This window comes from Neoarius graeffei, chromosome 7 (genome assembly GCF_027579695.1).
Source record: "Neoarius graeffei isolate fNeoGra1 chromosome 7, fNeoGra1.pri, whole genome shotgun sequence".
Taxonomy (NCBI): domain Eukaryota; kingdom Metazoa; phylum Chordata; class Actinopteri; order Siluriformes; family Ariidae; genus Neoarius; species Neoarius graeffei.
Window position 1 is genome coordinate 61,741,319 of NC_083575.1, and position 20,718 is coordinate 61,762,036.

Consider the following 20,718-nt stretch of genomic DNA (forward strand, 5'->3'; position numbering starts at 1 on the left):
AGCATAACTAATATCTGGGCATCTTTTGCTAGGCTATATAAAAAAAAAAAAAATTTGCTTGTTGAAGCACGGATGAGAAAACATTGGTGATACTGAGAGGAAACAATTCTTTACTTTACATTACATTACAGGCGTTTCGCAGATGCTCTTATCCAGAGTGACGTACAACATACCCAGAGCAGCCTGGGGAGAAATTGGGGGTTAGGTGTCTTGCTCAAGGGCACTTCAGCCATTTCTGCTGGTCCAAAGAATCGAACCGGCAACCTTTTGGTCCCAAAGCTGCTTCTTTTAATCGTTTTTTAAATTTGAGTTTATTTAAATAATAAGCCAGTTTTACCTTTCTCTAATGGCCCTTTTCCACTACCCTTTTTCAGCTCACTTCAGCTCGCTTCAGCTCACTTCAGCCCGACACGGCTCGCGTTTCGACTACCAAAAACCAGCACGACTCAGCTCGTTTCAGCCCTGCTTAGCCCCTAAAACTCGCACCGTTTTGGAGTGGGGCTGAAGCGAGCCAAGCCGTGCCGAGTGAGGCTGGGGGCGTGAGCAGACACTCCCCTGTGCACTGATTGGTGAGGAGGCGTGTCCTCACATGCCCACACACGCCCCACGAGCGCGCTGGGATCTGTAAACACCGCAAACCCGGAAGGAGAATAATTACGAATTACGAGAATTTCTGAAGCCTTATGCGCCTCGCCTCATCTATACGCTCTTGCCAGTATCTGTCCGCGTTGTCGGTGACAACAAGCCACAGCACCAAGACCAGCAACACTAACGACTCCATGTCCTCCATGTTTATTGTTTACTATTCGGGTCGTGAGACTACCGCTTAAAAGCTCACTGAATCAGTGACATACAGAGCATCGTGGACGAGTTCGCGGAGCGCAAGGCTCGTCGTATGCCCTTCAAATAATGCGCGCAGTAGGCTATTGATGTTTTATTATGAGCCATGTACAGTATGTCGCCGAATGTTTTTTTTGTTTCTGAGTTACATGTTCGTTTGAAGGACTTAATGTACAAAATAACATAGTTGCACCCGGTAGTGTTGAAATTGGTAAACACAGTGCATTCAGTGAGGTTTGCACCGCCCTCCTTTTATTTCTGACTCTTCCTGTCACCGTTGCAACCTCTGAGCGCTCATTCGTATGCCCTTCAAATAATGTGCGCAGTATAGGCTATTGATGTTTTATTATGAGCCATGTACAGTATCCTAATGTTTTTTGTTTCTGAGTTACATGTTCGTTTGAAGGACTTGATGTACTAAATAACATAGTTGCACCCGGTAGTGTTGAAATTGGTAAACACCGCAGTTGCGGACATTTTGTAGCCTAAAATGATGTTATGATAAGCTTTAATAAAGGGCCCGGTCATTTGCCCCGCCCCCGGCCCGGCTCTGACTTGTTCCGCCACTGTCACTGATGTCACTGTTTGCGCTGCATAACGACATCACGTGACGTCCACCCACTTTCGCTAACTCCACCCAATGTGTCCACCCACTTCCAGCCAGCACGGTTCAGCGTGGTTGTAGTCGAAATGCAACTCCAACAGCCCCGCTCAGCTCGACTCAGCTCGGCACGGCTCAGCCGCGTTTGTAGTGGAAAAGCGGCATAAGTGTGTCCGGTTCATGCATATTCATAAGCGAGAAGCTCTTGGGGCACCTACAGATGATCAGCACCGTGTGCTTTGCTAACCTTGAAGCTAAGCGCACCATACAGAGTTTTTTTTTTTTTTTTTTTTTTTTTTTTTTTTTGCCATCCGGTTGATTCAGTGCTGCATCGTCAAAACGTGTTCAAAAATGTTGTTCATAGAGCTGGACCTTTCTGCATGTTTCTAAAGCTGAAAAAAAAAATCTGGCTTTTGTTTATCCTTTTGCAGAAGATGGGAGAACATACGAGTGCATTACATGCACTATACAGTACCAGTCAAAAGTTTGGAAACGCCCTCTAATTCAGTGGTTTTTCATTATTTTAAAATTTTCTGAATTGTAGATTAATACTAAAGTCATCGACATTATGACGGAATATATATGGAATTTTTTGGTAAACAAAAAAGTGTTAATCAAACCAGAATATGTTTTATATTTTAGATTCTTCAGAGTAGGCACCTTTTGCTTAGATAACAGCTTTGCACATCTTGGCATTTTCTCAGTCAGCTTTACGAGGTAGTCACCTGGAATGGCTTTCAGTTTACAGCTGTGCCTTGTCAAGAGTGAATTTCTTGACCTCTTAATGTGTTTGAGACCATCAGTTGTGTTGTGAAGAGGTAGAGTTGGTATACAGTAAATGGCCCTATTTGAGTACTGTTCTAATCCATATTATGCCAAGAACTACTCAACTAAGTAAAGAAAAACGACAGTCCATCATTACTTAAAGAAATGAAGGTCAGCCAGTCCGAAAAATTTCAAGAACTTTGAAAGTATCCCCAGGTGCAGTCACAAAGACCATCAAACGTTATGATGAAACTGGCTCTCATCAGGACCGCCCCAGGAAAGGAAGACCTAGGGTTACCTCTGTTGCACAGGATAAGTTCATCAGAGTTACCAGCCTCAGAAACCGCAAGTTAACAAAACCCCAGATAAGAGCCCACCTACATGCTTCACAGAGTTCAAGTAGCACACACATCTCAACATCAACGGTTCAGAGAAGACTGCGTGAATCTGGACTTTATGGTCAAATTGCTGCAAAGAAGCCACTTCTAAGGAAGAACAACAAGAGGAAGAGAATAGCTTGGGCCAAGGAACACAAGGAATGGACATTTAGACCAGTGGAAATCTGTCCTTTGGTCTGAGGAGTCCAAATTTGAGATTTTTGCTTCCAATCATCATGTCTTTGTAAGACGCAGAAAAGGTGAGCGGATGGTTCCTGCATGTGTGGTTCCCACAGTGAAGTATGGAGGAGGAAGTGTGATGGTATGGGGGTGCTTTGCTGGTGACACTGTTGGCGCTTTATTCAAAATCGAAGGCACACTTAACCAGCATGGCTACCACAGCATTCTGCAGCGACATGCCATCCCATCTGGTTTGCGCTTAGTGGGCCCATCATTTCAACAGGACAATGACCCAAAACACACCTCTAGGCTATGTAAGGGCTATTTGACCAAGAAAGAGGGTGATGGAGTGCTTCGTCAGATGACGTGGCCTCCACAATCACCTGATCTAAACCCAATTGAGATGGTTTGGGATGAGTTGGACCGCAGAGTGAAGGCAAAGCAGCCAACGAGTGCTCAGCACCTCTGGGAACTCCTTCAAGACTGTTGGAAAACTATTTCGAGTGATTACCTCATGAAGCTGATTGAGAGAATGTCAAGAGTGTGCAAAGCTGTAATCAAAGCAAAAGTTGCCTACTTTGAAGAATCTAAAATCTAAAACATATTTTGGTTTGATTAACATTTTAAAGTTTACTAAATGATTCCTTGTGTTGCTGCGTAGTCTGGATGACTTCAGTATTAATTTACAATGTAGGAAAAAAAAAATAAAAACATCGAATTTGAAGGTGTTTCCAAACTTTTGACTGGTACTGTATGCCCAAAAGTTTGCGGACAACCAGACATCACACCCATATGTCAGCCTTCCACAACCTGTTGCTCAGTATAAAACTGAAGCACACAATTGTTTAGGATGACTTTGGATGCTGTAGTGTTGTAATTTCTTTTAACTGGAACTCTGGAGCCCAAACCTGTTCCAGCATGGCAATGTCACTGTGCACAAAGCATGGTCTATTTAAAAAAAAAAAACACACAACCCCCCCGTGGTTTGCCAAGGTTTGTGTCGAGGAACTCGAGTGGCCTGCATGAATCCATACAGCCACAGTCCAAAATCTAGGACAGCCTTCACAGAAGAGTGGAGGTGGTTATAACTGCAGAAGGGGACTAAATCTGGAACAGGATGTTCATAAAGTACATGCGAGTGCGATGGTCAGGTGTCCATGTACTTTTGGGCATATACTGTATGAAGGTTCATTTTATTGGTTGCACTTACAAAAGGTCAGAGTAAACTTGGTCACATTTGAATCTGAGTAAACCGAAGCAAATCGCAGTCCCTGTAGGCAAAGTGACACTGCTCTCTCCATGGAGGTAAAGTGGTGTAATGGTTAGCACTGTCTCCTCACAGCAAGAAGGTCCTGGGGTTCAAGCCCAGCGGCCGATGGGGACCTTTCTGTGTGGAGTTTACATGTTCTCCCCATGTCTGTTTGGGTTTCGTCCGGGTTCCCCCACAGTTCAAAGACCTGCGGTTAGATTAGCATGGGGCGGCCTTGGGCTGAAGTGCCCTTGAGCAAGGCACCTAACGCCCAACTGCTCCCCGGGCACTGTAGCATAGCTGCCCACTGCTCTGGGTATGTGTGTGTTCGCTGCTTCAGATGGGTTAAATGCAGAGATGAATTTCACTGTGTGATTAAATAAAGTTATCGTTCTTGTGGTTTTGCCTCCGATCATCTGTAGGCGGCCTTAATCACTTGATTATTTTGAATTTGACATTCAAAAAACTTTTTTGTTAAACCATATTCCTGATGTCTCTGTAAGCAGCATCATGGAGTTTAATCTGCATTCGCGTCCTCAAGGCATTCAGTCTAAATGAAACGTCATAAAAGAAATGATGCAGTCATGATCTTACAAGTACTGCATTTTAGTTCCTAATGAGTTGTGTGAAAATAGCTTGAATGTGATCATTATGAGCAAGAAAATATTATTTACAACTGTTCAACTACTGGCAGCTCGAGGCGTTTAATGGGCCAGTTATAATAGCTCGCCTCCTGCTGACAGAAATCTCAGCTCGTCGCTGCGAGCACAAGAAGTGTGATCATTCGCAACTCTATTGCTGCTTTTAAAAGAGCATCATTTCAGAAAATCTGTCTCTGTGCAGGCAGTTGCTCGATTTATTTTGACATTTTTGACAAAAAAAGATGCTTTTAAGCCAGACAAAGGGAGCACGAGTGTGTGTGTGTGTGTGTGTGTGTGTGTGTGTGTGTGTGTGTGTGTGTGTGTGTGTGTGTTCTCCCCCCACTGAGCAGTGACTTGTTTTATTGAGTTCACTGTTTCTTTTGTTTTGTTCCTGTCTCCACTTCGTGCATTTTTGTGAACGCCTTGGACGAGAGCACTGGATTTCAATAAGGGTGTGGTACAGTTGTAAATCAGAGGACAGAAAAGAAGATGCTCTGTTGATGAGTGCAAAGGGTGATTGGTGTCTGGAGGCAGATGGTGTTCAGCTGGTGCCGCGTGTTCACAGACCCGCTCTCATTTTCCTTTAACGACCCTGTCATCTCTAATCTGCATCATAACCAGGCTGCACATGGTGCTGCGGGTCTCAAGCAGGGGTGGAAATGAAAAGCAATCAGCATCAGAAGATCACATTAGAATTTCGCATTGTGTCTGTAGGAAAATTATAGTGTTATTTCAATCACCCAGCCGTTTCGTTTATTTCTGCCTGTGCTAATGATTTGTAGCTTATATTCAGTACAAAACGCAGTCAGAAACAAAAGGAACTTTCAAACCTCAATGACGTTCACCAAATATCGTAAATAAAATATTTAGAGTTTTGATTCCTTTTGTAGGAGTAATCAAAACTCGAGTCAAACCTATTTCTGAATTAGGTTGAGGAGTGATATTTATGCATATATTTAAAAAAAAAAAAAGGTAATTTTTTGAAAAGCGGATTATAACTGCTCCTTCCCTAATTGATATGAGGTCTTTCGAAGCTGCTTTGAGTATTGTCTGTATTGTTCCACTTTTTTAATTGCAGCGTTTCACATGCATACAGCTGCCGTCAGAAGTTGACATTCATGCACATGAATGTTGTCATGGACAGTCAGTATTGGGTGACTTCTTTGAATTCTTCTTTTTCTGTGACCGTATGATTGTACAACATACACCTTTAATAAAAAAAAAAAGTTGATGCAAAAGTTATAATTTATTTTAACTTAAAATTTGCCCAACTGTGCTTGTAAGTTTTTCAATAAATTAATCTGCTTCATAAAGATATATTTTGAGTTTGGAGTAAGAAAAGTCCACTAGTAACAGCATGTCATTTAAGGCAAGCCAATATTTTGGATATAACCGCAAGTTGGCCTAGTGGTTAGCGTGTCCGCCTCTCAATCGGGAGGTTGCGAGTTCTACTCACGGTCGGGTCATACCAAAGACCATCATAAAAATGGTACCTACTGCTGTCTGGCAAGGCACGCTGCAATACAGATGCAAGTGGGGAGTCAAACTCTCGCGGTTACCAGAGGATTCGCCTCCCACTGTAACCCTAGCTATGTAATAGGTGAGAGGCTGTGGGCTACGGAAACGGAGATCGGCGCCGCCCTATGCGCCACATGGCGTGGGAAGGACTGAATATTTTGGATGTTGCATCAGAGGATGTAATCTTGAATAACTTTGAGCCCTTGCTGATTGTCAGAGTGACTTACTTGCATCAAATAACTATTTGAATTTTAGCTTTCTGCTAAGATGGAGGATTCATAATTTCAGATTAACAGTGCTTCTTAACCAGTAGCCCTATTTAGTGAAATACTATAAAAGGCACCCTTTTCCCCGTGGCCTTATGTCATGTCTGCTTAATTAGATAGAAGCTTATGTTCTGATTTCTAATGCCCATTTATGCTATATGCCAGCTTTTCCACAGGGCTCCCAATGAGGTCAAAAGGTGCGACAGTTCCTCTTTTTTCTTCCCATCAGGCAGCTATTCTTTATCACACGACACACGAATCCTGCTGACTGCATCTTTTCAAATGGCTGTTGTTGTGTGTGTGTTTTTTTTTTTTTTTTTAAATTGCTACCTTTTGTTTGAATTGACTGATTCTCATCATGTGCTTTCAGGTTGCCCCTCTGATAGAAGATGTCGACAATGGTGTATCCTCGTGAAGAGAAGCTGGAGAAGCTGACACAGGAGGAGATCATCTCAAACACTAAGCTGGTGATCCAAGGCCTGGAGGCACTGAAGAGCGAGCACAACTCTATCCTGCACAGCCTGCTGGAGACCATCAAGTGCCTGAAAAAAGATGAGGAGGCCAACCTTGTGCATGAGAAGTCCAACTTGCTCCGCAAATCCGTGGAGATGATTGAGTTGGGCCTGGGGGAGGCACAGGTGGGCCTGTCTTTCTGGATTTGGGGGATTAAGAGTCTAAGTTTAAAAAAAAAAAAAAGCATGTGTACATCTTCCTGAACTAGAAGCAAGATGTACTACAAATAGGAATCTTTTAGAAGCTATCTTTAGTAAACTAATGATAGAATGAGGAACTTTTTGGCATTTGGAAAAATTCACGGAAAAAGATCTGATTCACTCAAGCAAATCGGCCATCTTCTATCCTCCTTTCTGTCACCCTGTCCTTCATTTACCTTGCTGTGCCTGTGTGTCCATGTGAAGGTCATGATGGCTCTGTCTAATCACCTTAATACCGTGGAGTCAGAGAAGCAGAAGCTGCGAGCACAGGTGCGGCGTCTGTGCCAGGAGAACCAGTGGCTGCGGGACGAGTTGGCCAACACGCAGCAGAAACTGCAGAAGAGTGAACAGAGTGTCGCTCAGCTCGAGGAGGAGAAGAAGCACCTGGAGTTCATGAATCAGCTTAAAAAATATGATGATGACGTTTCGCCCTCGGTAAGAGAAACCCCTTCGATCTTTCATCTGTATGTCTGTCAGAGGTGGACAGTAATGAAGTACATTTACTTGAGTACTGTACTTAAGTACACTTTTTGAGTATCTGTACTTTTACTTGAGTTTTTTTTTTTTGGAAACTTATGACTTCACTACATTTGAAAGGCAAATATCGTACTTTTTACTCCACTACATTTCTATCAAGGTCCTCGTTACTATGAAGCAGCTTTGAGAGTGGATTTTTTTTTTTTTTTGCTTCTTCTAAAACTTGAGACAGCCTATCAGTAATCACTAGGGTTACGTCAAGTCCATAGACTGTATAAAATCAAGTTCAATGATTTCTCAGCATCATTATTTGAACACGATCAGTTGATGGCGGAATGGAAGGAGGCGGTTCTTCTGGGGAACGCACACATCCATGGCTTTACCTAGAACCCATGTTTCAGTTTTCTGAAAGGATTAAAGATTCGTTTCGTTTTAAATGTTTGCTTTGTTTACCGAAAACGAACCACATCACGGCCTACAAAAACTCGCCGTCCGACCTGCGGAAGCATATTGAGGTCTATAAACATTTTATTCCAAGAGAAAGCTTGTAATGAAGTTGTCTGTGCTTTTAGAGCTAGCGATAACGTTGCAATAGCTATGCAGTCTGGTTAGTCAAATGATTTTCTATGGATTTGCCTGCCAAGTTGCCGTAGCCTTGTCTATGGCTAATGTTAACACGTAGCTAGTTAACTTGGACACTGTTAGTTAGCATGTAAACACGGAGTTACGCTAACATGAATAACGTTAACTTATCTGAAGTGCTTTCAGAAATATGTTTTAGCATAATCTTGCCAAATAAACAGAATGTAGAAATCTTTCTTTTCTAGTAGCGTTAGCTACCCAATATGATTTTGAGTTTGAAAAGCGTTTGCTAGCATGTCAGGTGGTGTTTCACTGACTAGCTAGCTTAACGTTAAACCACCATGATGCACAGCATGCGTTCATTTTGTGAATTCACAAAATAATCCAGTCGGTCGCTTCAGAGGCATTATGTTTTTTAAGCGTTGCGACAATAATACAACAATGTGTTGACAGAAAATGTACTTTTAATACTTAAGTATTTTTATAAACAAGTACTTTAACTTAAGTAAAAATTTGACTGGACAACTTTCACTTGTATCGGAGTAACATTTGACCAGTGGGATCTGTACTTTGACTTAAGTAATGAAGTCGGGTACTTTGTCCACCTCTGATGTGTGTAAATATTAGGAAAAAAGAGCAAATAAAATAATCAGTTTGGATGTTTTTAGATTTGTAAAACAAACAAACAAAAAAAACCTGTCAATCTTTTGTCAGGGGTTTGAAAAGGCTGTTGCTCCCCCCCCTTTACATTTTCTGACTTTATGTAAAGTGTCTACATACATTGCAGTAATGATAATGACATTATAACGCTAATAATAGCAAAATGGCATTAACCCCTTCGGACACAAGGAAAAACGCTATGGAACTTCATGTGTACAATTGTACACGTTGGGTCCAAAGGGGGGGATAAAAATTTTTTCCCTTTTTTTTTTTTTTTTTTTTGGTCATGCCAGATTGTTAACAAAATTTGGGATTTATAAATCTCATCTCATTATCTGTAGCTGCTTTATCCTGTTCTACAGGGTCGCAGGTAAGCTGGAGCCTATCCCAGCTGACTACGGGCGAAAGGCAGGGTACACCCTGGACAAGTCGCCAGGTCATCACAGGGCTGACACATAGACACAGACAACCATTCACACTCACATTCACACCTACGGTCAATTTAGAGCCACCAGTTAACCTAACCTGCATGTCTTTGGACTGTGGGGGAAACCGGAGCACCCGGAGGAAACCCACGCGGACACGGGGAGAACATGCAAACTCCGCACAGAAAGGCCCTCGAACCCGGACCATCTTGCTGTGAGGCGACAGCGCTAACCACTACACCACTGTGCCACCCCCAGAAGTATAAATCAGTGCTAATTAGACACGGGGAGAACATGTAAACTCCGCACAGAAAGGCCCTCGCCGGCCACGGGGCTCGAACCCGGACCTTCTTGCTGCGAGGCGACAGTGCTAACCACTACACCACCGTGCCGCCCTGGATTTATAAATATTTTTAAAAAAAAGTTACATTTTAGGCCTTAGCTCTTTTACTTTACTTAAACTGACTTGAAAGCAGGATGCTGACCCCGTTACAGGAGCACAAATGAGGCGAGCGTGTCTCAGTCCTCGCTGAACTGAAGTGCTCTCGCCCGTACACTCATTTTGTTAATCCACACTCAAGAAACACCTTTGTCTGTGCACAGTTCACGGCACTTTTGTGCTCATTTTTAAGGCCCAGTTTTGTTCCCAAAATTCATTAACTAAATAAGGCCTTTGTAAAAATTTAAGGGGCATCACATCATGTAAGAATTTTAAATCGTAAGCGTAAGTAAATGAAGCTAATTTAGGTAATTTAATATTGTTGCAAATGTTTATTATTGTAACACAGTGCATCTAACTGTAATGTGTTTGATTTTTGTCAAGTACTTCATAGTGTATGTTATGTTTAGCTCAGTAATATCAGAATCAGAAACACCTTTTATTGCCAGGTATGTGGACACACGAGGAATTTGACTCCGGTTCACTTAGCTCTCATAGTACAAAACGGATAAAAAGCGTATACACAAAACAAACAAACAAGCAAACAACAACAACAAAAATAGGTGCATAGTGCAAAGTAATCCAGGTAAATAAAGTATGGAATAGTTAAATATAAAATATACAGTGTGCACAGAATGACGGTATAAGTGTTCAGATATTTTACAAGTGATATTACTGATATATGAATCTGGATTTTAGCTGTTCATCACAGAAAGGATTTCCCTTTTGTGCATGCAGTATGGTGCTTAGTGCAAAGATGAATCGTAAATTTAAATAAGTATAAATATAATATAAGTAACAGTGAGCACAGAATGACAGTATGAGTGTGCAGATATTTTTCAAGTGATATTACTGATATATGAATCTGGATTTTAGCTGTTCAACACAGAGACAGCCTGAGGGAAGAAACTGTTCTTGTGTCTGGTTGTTTTTGCATACAGTGATCTATATCGCCTCCCTGAGGGGAGAAGATTAAACAGATTGTGACCAGGGTGTGATGGGTCCGCAGAGATGTTACCTGCCCGTTTCCTGACTCTGGACAAGTATAAGTCTTGGATGGAGGGCAGGCTGACACCAATAATTTTCTCTGCAGACCTTATTGTCCATTGCAGTCTGTTCTTCTCCTGTTTGGTGACCGATCCAAACCAAACAGTGATGGAAGAACAAAGAACAGACTGAATGATGGCAGAGTAGAATTGTGTCAGCAGCTCCTTAGGCAGGTTGAGCTTCCTGAACTGGCGCAGAAAGTACAACTTCTGCTGAGCCTTTTTGATGATAGTGACTGTGTTTGTCTCCCACTTCAAGTCCTGAGAGATTGTGGAACCCAGAAACCTGAAGCTTTCAATGGCAGTCACAGTGTTGTTGGTGATGGTGATGGGCAGCAGAGTGGGGGGGGCTCCTCCTAAAGTCCACTGTCATCTCCACAGTTTTGAGCATGTTCAGCTCCAGATTGTTCTGACCGCACCACCAGACCAGCCGTTCAACCTCCCGTCTGTATGCAGACTCCTCACCATCCCGGCTAGCTAACTACATTTCTAGTCGTCTTTCTTTTTGTGGTTTTCTGAACACACTCTATACATCCAGGCTGTCCTCTTTTAATGCTGCATGACTCTTTGAGCCTGACGCGTAAATTTACTATGATCAGAAATGATGAGAGCTAATTTGCTTGTGCTGTGAGATGGGTTGCAAATAAGTTACAAAGAATAACTGTGTGAATTATGTAAGGGAAGTTCAGGGAAGTGTGCAAAAGCATGGATGTAAAAAAGATTGTGGTGAGTTTAGCACATTCATTTGGATATCAACGAGACTGCCCGAAGAGTAAACTAAACTTGAAACCCAACTATCAAAAGCACTAAAGGTAAAGAGAAAATATGAATAAATGAGTGTGCATCATGTTGTATTGTGATATAAATTTTGGCCATAACTTTCAATAATGCTGATATATTTGCTCGTTTGCATATTGTGTGTGAACAAACCAGCCGGCGGGTCATGTTTGTTATAGGGAGTGGTTCAAATTCCACGACTATTTGGTTAGATAGCAATACATTTGTTTATCAGTAATTGGTGATGAGGTCAGGCTTACTTGTGGGTTTCTGTGTTCTGACTTTGTTATTCACCTTCCTCATGCTGACAGAGCTGAGCTGCTTACATCAGCACTGGGCTTGGGTAGAAGCAGAGCCTCTGGGGCTGTATAGTGGGTCAGCTCTCCTCAATCCTTTTTTTTTTTTTAAAGCCTTTTAGCATTTATCTTTCCTTTTTAAAACCTGTGAGAAGCTGCCAAAGAAATCTTCCCAAAAAATGTAGCTTTTTTTTAATTTTGCATATCAAAATTGTGAATATGGCAAGGTGATGTTGTTATTCAGCATTTGAGCATGCTTTAGGGAGGAAACATTTGGCCAGCTGTTAATCCTGTGTGTCGGCTAGGTGCATTTCAATTTAGCTTTTCGTCAGTAACCAAACCTTCGCCAGAAATAAAACGGAAACACAAACTGACATGTTAGAGCATTGTGTTGTCATTTTTATGGCAAGCCGTCAAAACACATTTGGTTGTAATTGGACACAGTTGTCATGATGTGTTTTGATTGTCTTCGCTAACTGAAACGATTCCAAATATTGAACGATCAGTGTTTCCCACAGAAATTTTGGAGACTATGGGAGCAGCCCATGGGGGGCGTGGCGCGCGTGTCCAGTTGAATTGCAGGGGTGCGCGGGGGGTTGTTTAGCGTGTGGCGCACGTGTCCGGTTGAATTGCAGGGGTGCGCGGGGGTTGTTTAGCCTACTAATACTACTAAACTAAGACTAACAAAGAACAAATTCGTTGGTATTGGTTATGCACCTTGTATTTTATTTTAGCATGTTGCTACAGAGGGCAGTCCTACAAGAAGAACATATTACAGATAGCAACCAAACCAAGCCAAAAATCCTACAATACTTCACACCCTGAACTCCTATAAAAAGTCCTACAAAACAAGGACTTCTAGCTCTGCTGTATGTCAAAAGTGACCCTGAGAAATGCCTGCCCTGTTTACAAAGACCACACCCTGCACTTGTGGATTTTGATTTTTCTTGGCTTTGAGAAAGAGTTCGAGTGCCCTTTCATAATTTATATCTTCTGGTTGTGGCCCGTTAATGGAAATCCTCAAGCAGGCGGCCAGGTGCTCTCCTTGCAGTCTGTTCTGAAGGTCTGTTTTGACCTAAAATGGCAAACAACTTGTTACTACAATGAGTCATGTGATTGTAGAGCTCACTCTGAAATATTTAATTAAGTGAAAGTGAGATTGAACTTGGGTGGGATTTGAGCATAAAAACAATGGGTAAATGTAAATTGAAATTCACATCACTGGTTTGCCTGCAGATGTCCTTACCCTGTTCATTGTGGAAAAGTCTTCACAATTCACGCTCGACACCGGCACAACAAGGGCAGTCGCTGCTAAGTGATTGAGTAATGGGTATATCTGCCCCCATTCATCACACTCAGGTGGGGTTTACATTAGACCGTATCAGTGGATCATCAGATTAACGTTTTTAAAACGATTAGCATGCACACAGCAACACTAATACACGATTCGCGTGCACATAGCAACACCAATACACGGATACGCTCGGCTCCGCAGGCATCCTGTGCTCCAAATCACTCCGCCCTGAACAGCGAGTGCCCTCTGGAGGGTGCGCACTCCGGCCCTGCGCAGCTCACAGAGCACGCAAGTATAGCGCACGAGCAGTGATTCGGGACTGAGCCGCTGTGTGTGTGATCCCAGCGCATATCACTTACCACTTGCAAGTGGAAGGATGGCAAGCCTAAAGACAATCATAACTACACAATGGGCAGTATTTGCATCAGTATTTGCAGTATTTTCATACTTTTATACTCTTTAATGAAAGGTGATACAAGGCGGAAGTCCGCGCCGTTTTTCAGCAGTCGCGTCACATGACCGACGCCAGCGAATCAGGAAGGTGGATGTCACAGTGACGTTGTCCAATGAGGACGCCAGCTAGAGCTCAGCACAGCGTATCCGCGTATCTTCGCATTCTCAATGTTTACACAGCACCGGACCAGACACGATCTAGATTGAATACGTGGACCCTGGCGGATTCCCGTTTCCAGGCGTTTTAATGTAAACGGACAGTGCATCCGCAAAGAAAACGAGACAGATACGGTCTAATGTAAACTTGGCCTCACTTGCTAGGAATGTTATACCAATTTGACATCCTGACAAAGACAGCAAGCAGTTGATGTTAGGCCTACCTCAGTCACTACCTCTTCATCCTGAGGTGAATTTTGATCCCTCTTTTTGAAATAATTCAAAATGCTCATGATCTGAATTAACAAAACAAATTCAGCATCAGTTTAATAAGGATCAGAGATTTTCTGTTACAGCTGTAGCGTCTACAATAAGGCTGACATCGTCACCTGACAGTCAACGCGTTGCATTAAGGCCTACGTTAGTGGAGAAACACTCTTCAGTAAATTTGAAAACGATCAAATTCGAGTCAAGAAGTTAATTTAATTAAGTAGGTAACTAACATTACATTCCCTTAATTACGTGGCCTAATAGCTTCACCTTTAGAAGGTAGCCTATTAGAAAAGGCTAAAAATAATTTAACGTCTTCCGTCTCACCAGTAACAAATCGCTTTAAGGCTACTAGCACTAATTCTCAAAAGTGGCATCGCAGTTCGCTCTCTGTTAGAATAGACTACTTTTCCCTTTTAACATGTACATGCAGACCTAGATTAGTTTATCACTGCTGTCACTTCACGTCTCCATCACTTGGATAGACTGCGCACATACAATGTCAAGCAGGAAGCACTTCGCCGGTGAATTTGGAAACGACCTGATCCTGGTAGGATGATAAAGTTATTTTGACAAATTGGATAACTACGCAGGGCGAACTAATATTGCCTCAAAATAGCCTACTGTTGCCTTACAGAAAAGGTAGGTTTGCCAGTATGAAATGGACAAAGTAATTTTATTGAAACAATACACTTAACGTCATCCATCAATGCGCTCTCCATACGCCTATAAAGCAAAATGGTGTAGCCTAAATGTCACCTTCTCAATCGTGTCAAAGGCTACATAAAGTTGTATAAACTTACCTTAACATGTAGATGCAGACAGGATGGAGCTTATCAGAGTTGTCTCCTCACGCTGTCTCAGATAGGCAACGCACGCAATGTCAGGCTGGGTGCGTCAGTGTCGCCGTGCGGGCGGGCGCGGACTGAGACTATGGCGGCCCAAATTAGACTATGGCTGGCCGCCATAGTCTCGTCAATGTGTGGGAAACACTGACGATGGAACTTTTAACCCTAGTTGCATCACAAGTTCTGCCGATTGCTCAAGCCGTTTCCGGGTTTTTGGTGAGCCGAGTTATACTTTTGTGAAGAGGCAGAAAAAGGGTTTATGGTTGAGCCATGCTTGCAGACAAGCTAGTGTGCACAAATAATTAGCAGAAGTATAAATCTCATCTCATTATCTCTAGCCGCTTTATCCTGTTCTACAGGGTCGCAGGCAAGCTGGAGCCTATCCCAGCTGACTACGGGCGAAAGGCGGGGTACACCCTGGACAAGTCGCCAGGTCATCACAGGGCTGATACATAGACACGGACAACCATTCACATTCACACCTACGGTCAATTTAGAGTCACCAGTTAACCTAACCTGCATGTCTTTGGACTGTTGGGGAAACCGGAGCACCCGGAGGAAACCCACGCGGACACGGGGAGAACATGCAAACTCCGCACAGAAAGGCCCTCGAACCCGGACCATCTTGCTGTGAGGCGACAGCGCTAACCACTACACCACTGTGCCACCCCCAGAAGTATAAATCAGTGCTAATTAGATTTTTTTTTTTTTCCTTTTCTTTCTGGGCTTACACTCTCATCATTTGATGTTCTAGGAGGAAAAAGATGGCGAGCCACCTAAAGACTCTCTGGACGATCTTTTCCCTAATGATGAAGAGGAACATGGTCAAGGAAGTAAGTGAATAATTTCCCCTTTTAAATCAGAATGCTAATTACTTTGCGAAATACCTGTACATGCATGACTTGCACACGTACTGCTACACATCACTAAGATTCTTATCGTTTCTGGTTCATGGAAAAGTTAATAGATCATTTTGTGTGAAATGGTTCCTTACTGTGAGTTTTGCGGTGCATGTTTCCTCAGACAGAAGTGTATGTTTTGTTTGTTTGTTTACTTACTTACTCACTCTCTCTTCCCCTTCCAGTGCAGCACCAGCACAACAGTGCAGCCGTGGCAGCAGCGCAGCAGGGAGGATATGAGATCCCAGCCCGCCTCCGAACCCTCCATAACCTGGTGATCCAGTACGCCTCTCAGGGTAGATATGAGGTGGCGGTGCCGCTGTGCAAACAGGCTCTGGAGGACCTGGAGAAAACCTCAGGCCATGATCATCCTGATGTTGCTACCATGCTCAACATCCTCGCCCTGGTGTACAGGTTTGTATATCTTTTTAAAGTTATACTGCGAGCTATTAACTGTTATTGTAGACATCTTTTACGTTAAGTCTCTCTTCTTGCTTCTGACACTGTTGTTGAGATGCTAATAGCGATCACTTCCTTTGTCACTCTCAGGGATCAGAACAAGTATAAAGAGGCAGCACACCTGCTCAATGATGCTCTGTCCATCAGGGAGAAGACTCTTGGCAAAGACCATCCTGCAGTAAGTTACATCTGCTGCAAACCTTTTCCCTTCCAACGTGCTGCCTGTACCAGAGGTGCCAACATTTATGCTTTAGTACTTTTTAGATTTTTTTTTTCCTACTACTCCTTGTTGTAGTGCTACAGAGACACTTGAAAGCTGTGTTTTCCCATTTCACAGCAAAAGCTAAATATAAATAACATTTTTATGTCCCCCGCAAACAAAGTTTGGGGGGGGGGTTATGTAGGAATTACTCTGTCCGTCTGTCTGTCCATGTGTCTTGTAAGCGCAATTCCTCAACGGCTTGATGGATTTTGATGAAACTTTACACAGTTGCAGTATGCCACCCGAAGATGTGCGTGAAGGAAAATAATCCCGGTCCGATGTTTCAAAGGGGAGATGATTCAACTTACACTACCGTTCAAAAGTTTGGGGTCACCCAGACAATTTTTCGTTTTCCATGAAAAGTCACACTTTTATTTACCACCATAAGTTGTAAAATGAATAGAAAATATAGTCAAGACATTTTTCTGGCCATTTTGAGCATTTAATCGACCCCACAAATGTGATGCTCCAGAAACTCAATCTGCTCAAAGGAAGGTCAGTTTTATAGCTTCTCTAAAGAGCTCAACTGTTTTCAGCTGTGCTAACATGATTGTACAAGGGCTTTCTAATCATCCATTAGCCTTCTGAGGCAATGAGCAAACACATTGTACCATTAGAACACTGGAGTGAGAGTTGCTGGAAATGGGCCTCTATACACCTATGGAGATATTGCACCAAAAACCAGACATTTGCAGCTAGAATAGTCATTTACCACATTAGCAATGTATAGAGTGGATTTCTGATTAGTTTAAAGTGATCTTCATTGAAAAGAACAGTGCTTTTCTTTCAAAAATAAGGACATTTCAAAGTGACAGGCGTACTAACACCTTCTGCGCGCTTCGGCAGCGCATTGATATCTGAGCTCCGTATCAATGTGCTGCCGAAGCGCGCAGAAGGTGTTAGTACGCCTGTCATTATAGTGCGGACTTTCCATAGCATAGAAAATCGCTACGTTTCAATTTGTGTAACTGAGCTTGTTTCATATCACTGGTCATATAAACCTATGTAAACAGGAAAAACGCGGAAGAGTTTGGTCGCATTTAACTACAGCCCCAAAAAATACCATTGGCCATACTGAGCCTAGCTACATTGCTAACAGGAGTGACAGCGCGTCTGACTGCGTCTGACTGACTGGGAGGTCGCGCAAAGCTCGGAGAGGTACGGAGCAGCTCGTCTCAATTCAGATAAGAGCATATTTCATTATGGAAATACGGTGGACTGTTCCTTTAATGTGCAGCTTATTGACATTAGGCTAACTTAAAGTGGATAACTAGGCCTGTGTCTTTACTGACAGGATTGTGCCATGCGATGGGGCTCAAAACAGCAAATGGTGGAAAGAATACTGGAGCAAGCACAAGCCATCAAATGTGTGCTTGCTGAAGACAAAAGCCACCGCCCACTGCCCCAGCTGACATGGCAGGACATAAGTGTTCTAGAATCGGTGAACAAGGCGCTGAAGCCAGTGGCGGATTTCACAGATATTCTTTCTGGGGAAAACTATGTAACGGTGTCCTCCCTGGTACCCATGCTGGGCCATTTAGAAAGTGTGCTGGAGAAATGTGATGATGATTTCCGAATTGACAGCCAACCTGAAGCGTGTTGTCCTGGAGCAGATGGAATGCAGATATGATGACACCATTCAGAGGATGCTGCGTAAAGCCACACTGCTTGACCCCAGGTACAGAGGCAACCACATGAGCCCCCAAGCACTTCGCTGTACAAAATGTGAACTGATTGAAGAGGTCGTGGCAGAAATCATTCATTCAAGTGCAACACCCGGCCCGGCACAAGGCGGAGAAGAGGAAACGGGAGAAAGCGCCGCGGCAGTGCCCAAAAAAAAGAAGGCGTCTTTGGGGAGCCTTTTAGGGAAGAGGGGAGCCAGAGAATCCACGCTCACTGACGAGCAAAGAGCTGAAGCAGAAATGGCCATCTGCCTGCAGGAAAGTGCAATCGATGGGGAAGAGGATCCACTGATATAGTGGAAAAATAATCAGTGCAGGTTTCCGTTAATGGCAAACATCTCAAGAAAATATCTGTGCATATGCGCTACCAGCACGCCGTCAGAAAGAGTTTTCAGCACCGCGGGTAGTGTAGTCACCCCAATCCGCAGCTTATTAAAGCCAGAGAAGGTTAACGTTAGTTTTTTTGGCCAGAAACATTGAAATTTAAACATGTTGGAATACACGGCCCTCTTAACCTTTTAAGTTATTACATTTTTTGCGCGTTTCGGGAAGCCATGTTTTCTGTTTGTTTTATTATTTTGCTTGCTCTTATACCCATGTTCTCTGGTTCTTTATTGTTCTGCTGCGATATCATAGTGAACTGCATGACGATTTCTTTTAAAGCTTTTGCAGTAAAAATGGCATAGCCATTTAAAAGTTCTGTCTTTGTGGCAGCATTTCGTGCAGTATACCTTCCGTTATCTTGACCTTGATTTGTTCAACTTTTAATAAACGTGTTTACAGAAACACCTTCATGCCTATTCATTTTATAGCCTTTACACTGCAAAGTTAATGCTTTCGCTGAAGTTGAACGTCATACAGTTGACAATGAGCATGTTTCCCGACGCACTACGACCAGGCTTATTCTATTTGCTCAAATATTTAACATTAATACAGACATGTAGAAAAAAAACGAAGGCAAGCTATAGCCTAAAGATATAAATAATAATAGCCTATTAATAATAAATAATATAATATAATATAATATAATATAATATAATAATAGGCTAATTAGTCCTATTTGTAGCCACACAGTATTTTAATTGTCATGTCTGACTACTTAAACTCTAATGCATATTAGTTATATTCGTGATTTGATCATTTACGGTGCAATCCTGCTAAATTTTTAGGTCAACAGGCCTAAAAAAGGTCAGTGCATGTTTCTGAAAAAAAAGGGGCGTGGCATTGCGATGGTTACTATCCATCGCGATGGTGGGTCATAAATGACAATGGATGATGATCTCGTCCATCGGCACAACCCTATTTGCAACTAATTCAGTGACTGTGAAATGAAATTGTCTTTGTATCCAAGCTGAATTTGCATTTCTGTCCATCTCTCCTGTGGAGTTTGCTGATCTTGAATAACCTCATAGGAAATTACCCGTAGGGCCATAGATTCCCAGTATTGATCTTAGTCTCATGATCCATTTGTCTCGCTGTGTTATCATAAACAGTGTGTCTAAGAATAGCTTTTAAACCGATAGTGCTTTAATAATTTATCAGATCTAGTACATCTCAGCAGTTGGGTCAGGATGGGTGTCATGCTTCACTGGCAAAGGATTATCACGTTTGTCATAAAGGTGGTTTTGTCAAAGCTGATCTCTCTGGGTGTGTGTGTGTGTGCTGTGCTGCAGGTGGCTGCCACCCTGAATAATCTGGCTGTGCTGTACGGGAAGAGGGGCAAATATAAGGAAGCTGAACCACTGTGTAAGAGGGCCTTGGAGATCAGAGAGAAGGTAAACGCACCAACCAGCTCATCAAGAAAATCCCATTAGAGAGGTTTAGCTATCTTTGCTATAATCAGTTCAGCGCCATCGGTTTTATGGATATGGCCACAAAAATTGAGACATTGTGAGCTGTTCTATTAACAGGGTTTTTTTTTTTTTTTTAAATTGGCTGATCATTTATGAGCTAATCATTGTCATTTATTATCTAGTAATTTTGTTTGTGAAACATTTGAGCATATATTGTAATCATCACATGCTTCAGTCATTTGATGTTCTTGGGATGAAGCACAAGATGAACCTTCTTGAGATGAACCTTCCATTCATATATGACCTGGTATACAGCAAGTAAAACATGGCTAACCTGTATACGTATAGTGTGAAGGCATTGGTATTTAAGAAAAATAAATAACCGAATGCGATTTTAAAAATGCCACCTTGCACCTGAAGGACGTTAACTAAAGCCTGGCGCACACGGGCGATTTCTCGTCGCAAGCGTATTGCAATTTTTGGACGCAAGTTTCCCCTCTCGGGTAGCTGCGTGTGCGCGTTATCTGCGACCGGTGGGTGATTTGGGGAGGGGGGGATGCAAGTCATGTGGGAATCACGTGACTACTTCGCAGGTGGGGATTGGCTTAGCCTTTGGAGGTGATCGCTTCATGACTGCAAAGACATGCACACACAGCGATATCTCTGCAGCAAGTCAGCGGCTGGCGTTATTTATTTATTTAGTCGCAGAATATCAAGCACGTTTGATACCTGCGATCTGTCGCAAACAAA

At 42.7% G+C, this 20,718-nt stretch overlaps 1 protein-coding gene across 4 annotated transcripts in view; it reads left to right on the forward strand.

Moving 5' to 3' along the window:
• Positions 1 to 20,718, forward strand: part of klc1b (kinesin light chain 1b) — an 86,557-nt gene that overhangs the window by 29,386 nt on the left and 36,453 nt on the right. For all 4 annotated transcript variants that reach the window (XM_060926212.1, XM_060926211.1, XM_060926213.1 and 1 more), the window contains 6 exons: positions 6,808 to 7,075; positions 7,355 to 7,585; positions 15,628 to 15,706; positions 15,958 to 16,186; positions 16,322 to 16,409; positions 19,849 to 19,950. In XM_060926212.1, coding sequence (XP_060782195.1) covers positions 6,827 to 7,075; positions 7,355 to 7,585; positions 15,628 to 15,706; positions 15,958 to 16,186; positions 16,322 to 16,409; positions 19,849 to 19,950 — 978 coding nt within the window. In that variant the 5' untranslated portion in view covers positions 6,808 to 6,826. The remainder of the gene's footprint in view (positions 1 to 6,807; positions 7,076 to 7,354; positions 7,586 to 15,627; positions 15,707 to 15,957; positions 16,187 to 16,321; positions 16,410 to 19,848; positions 19,951 to 20,718) is intronic.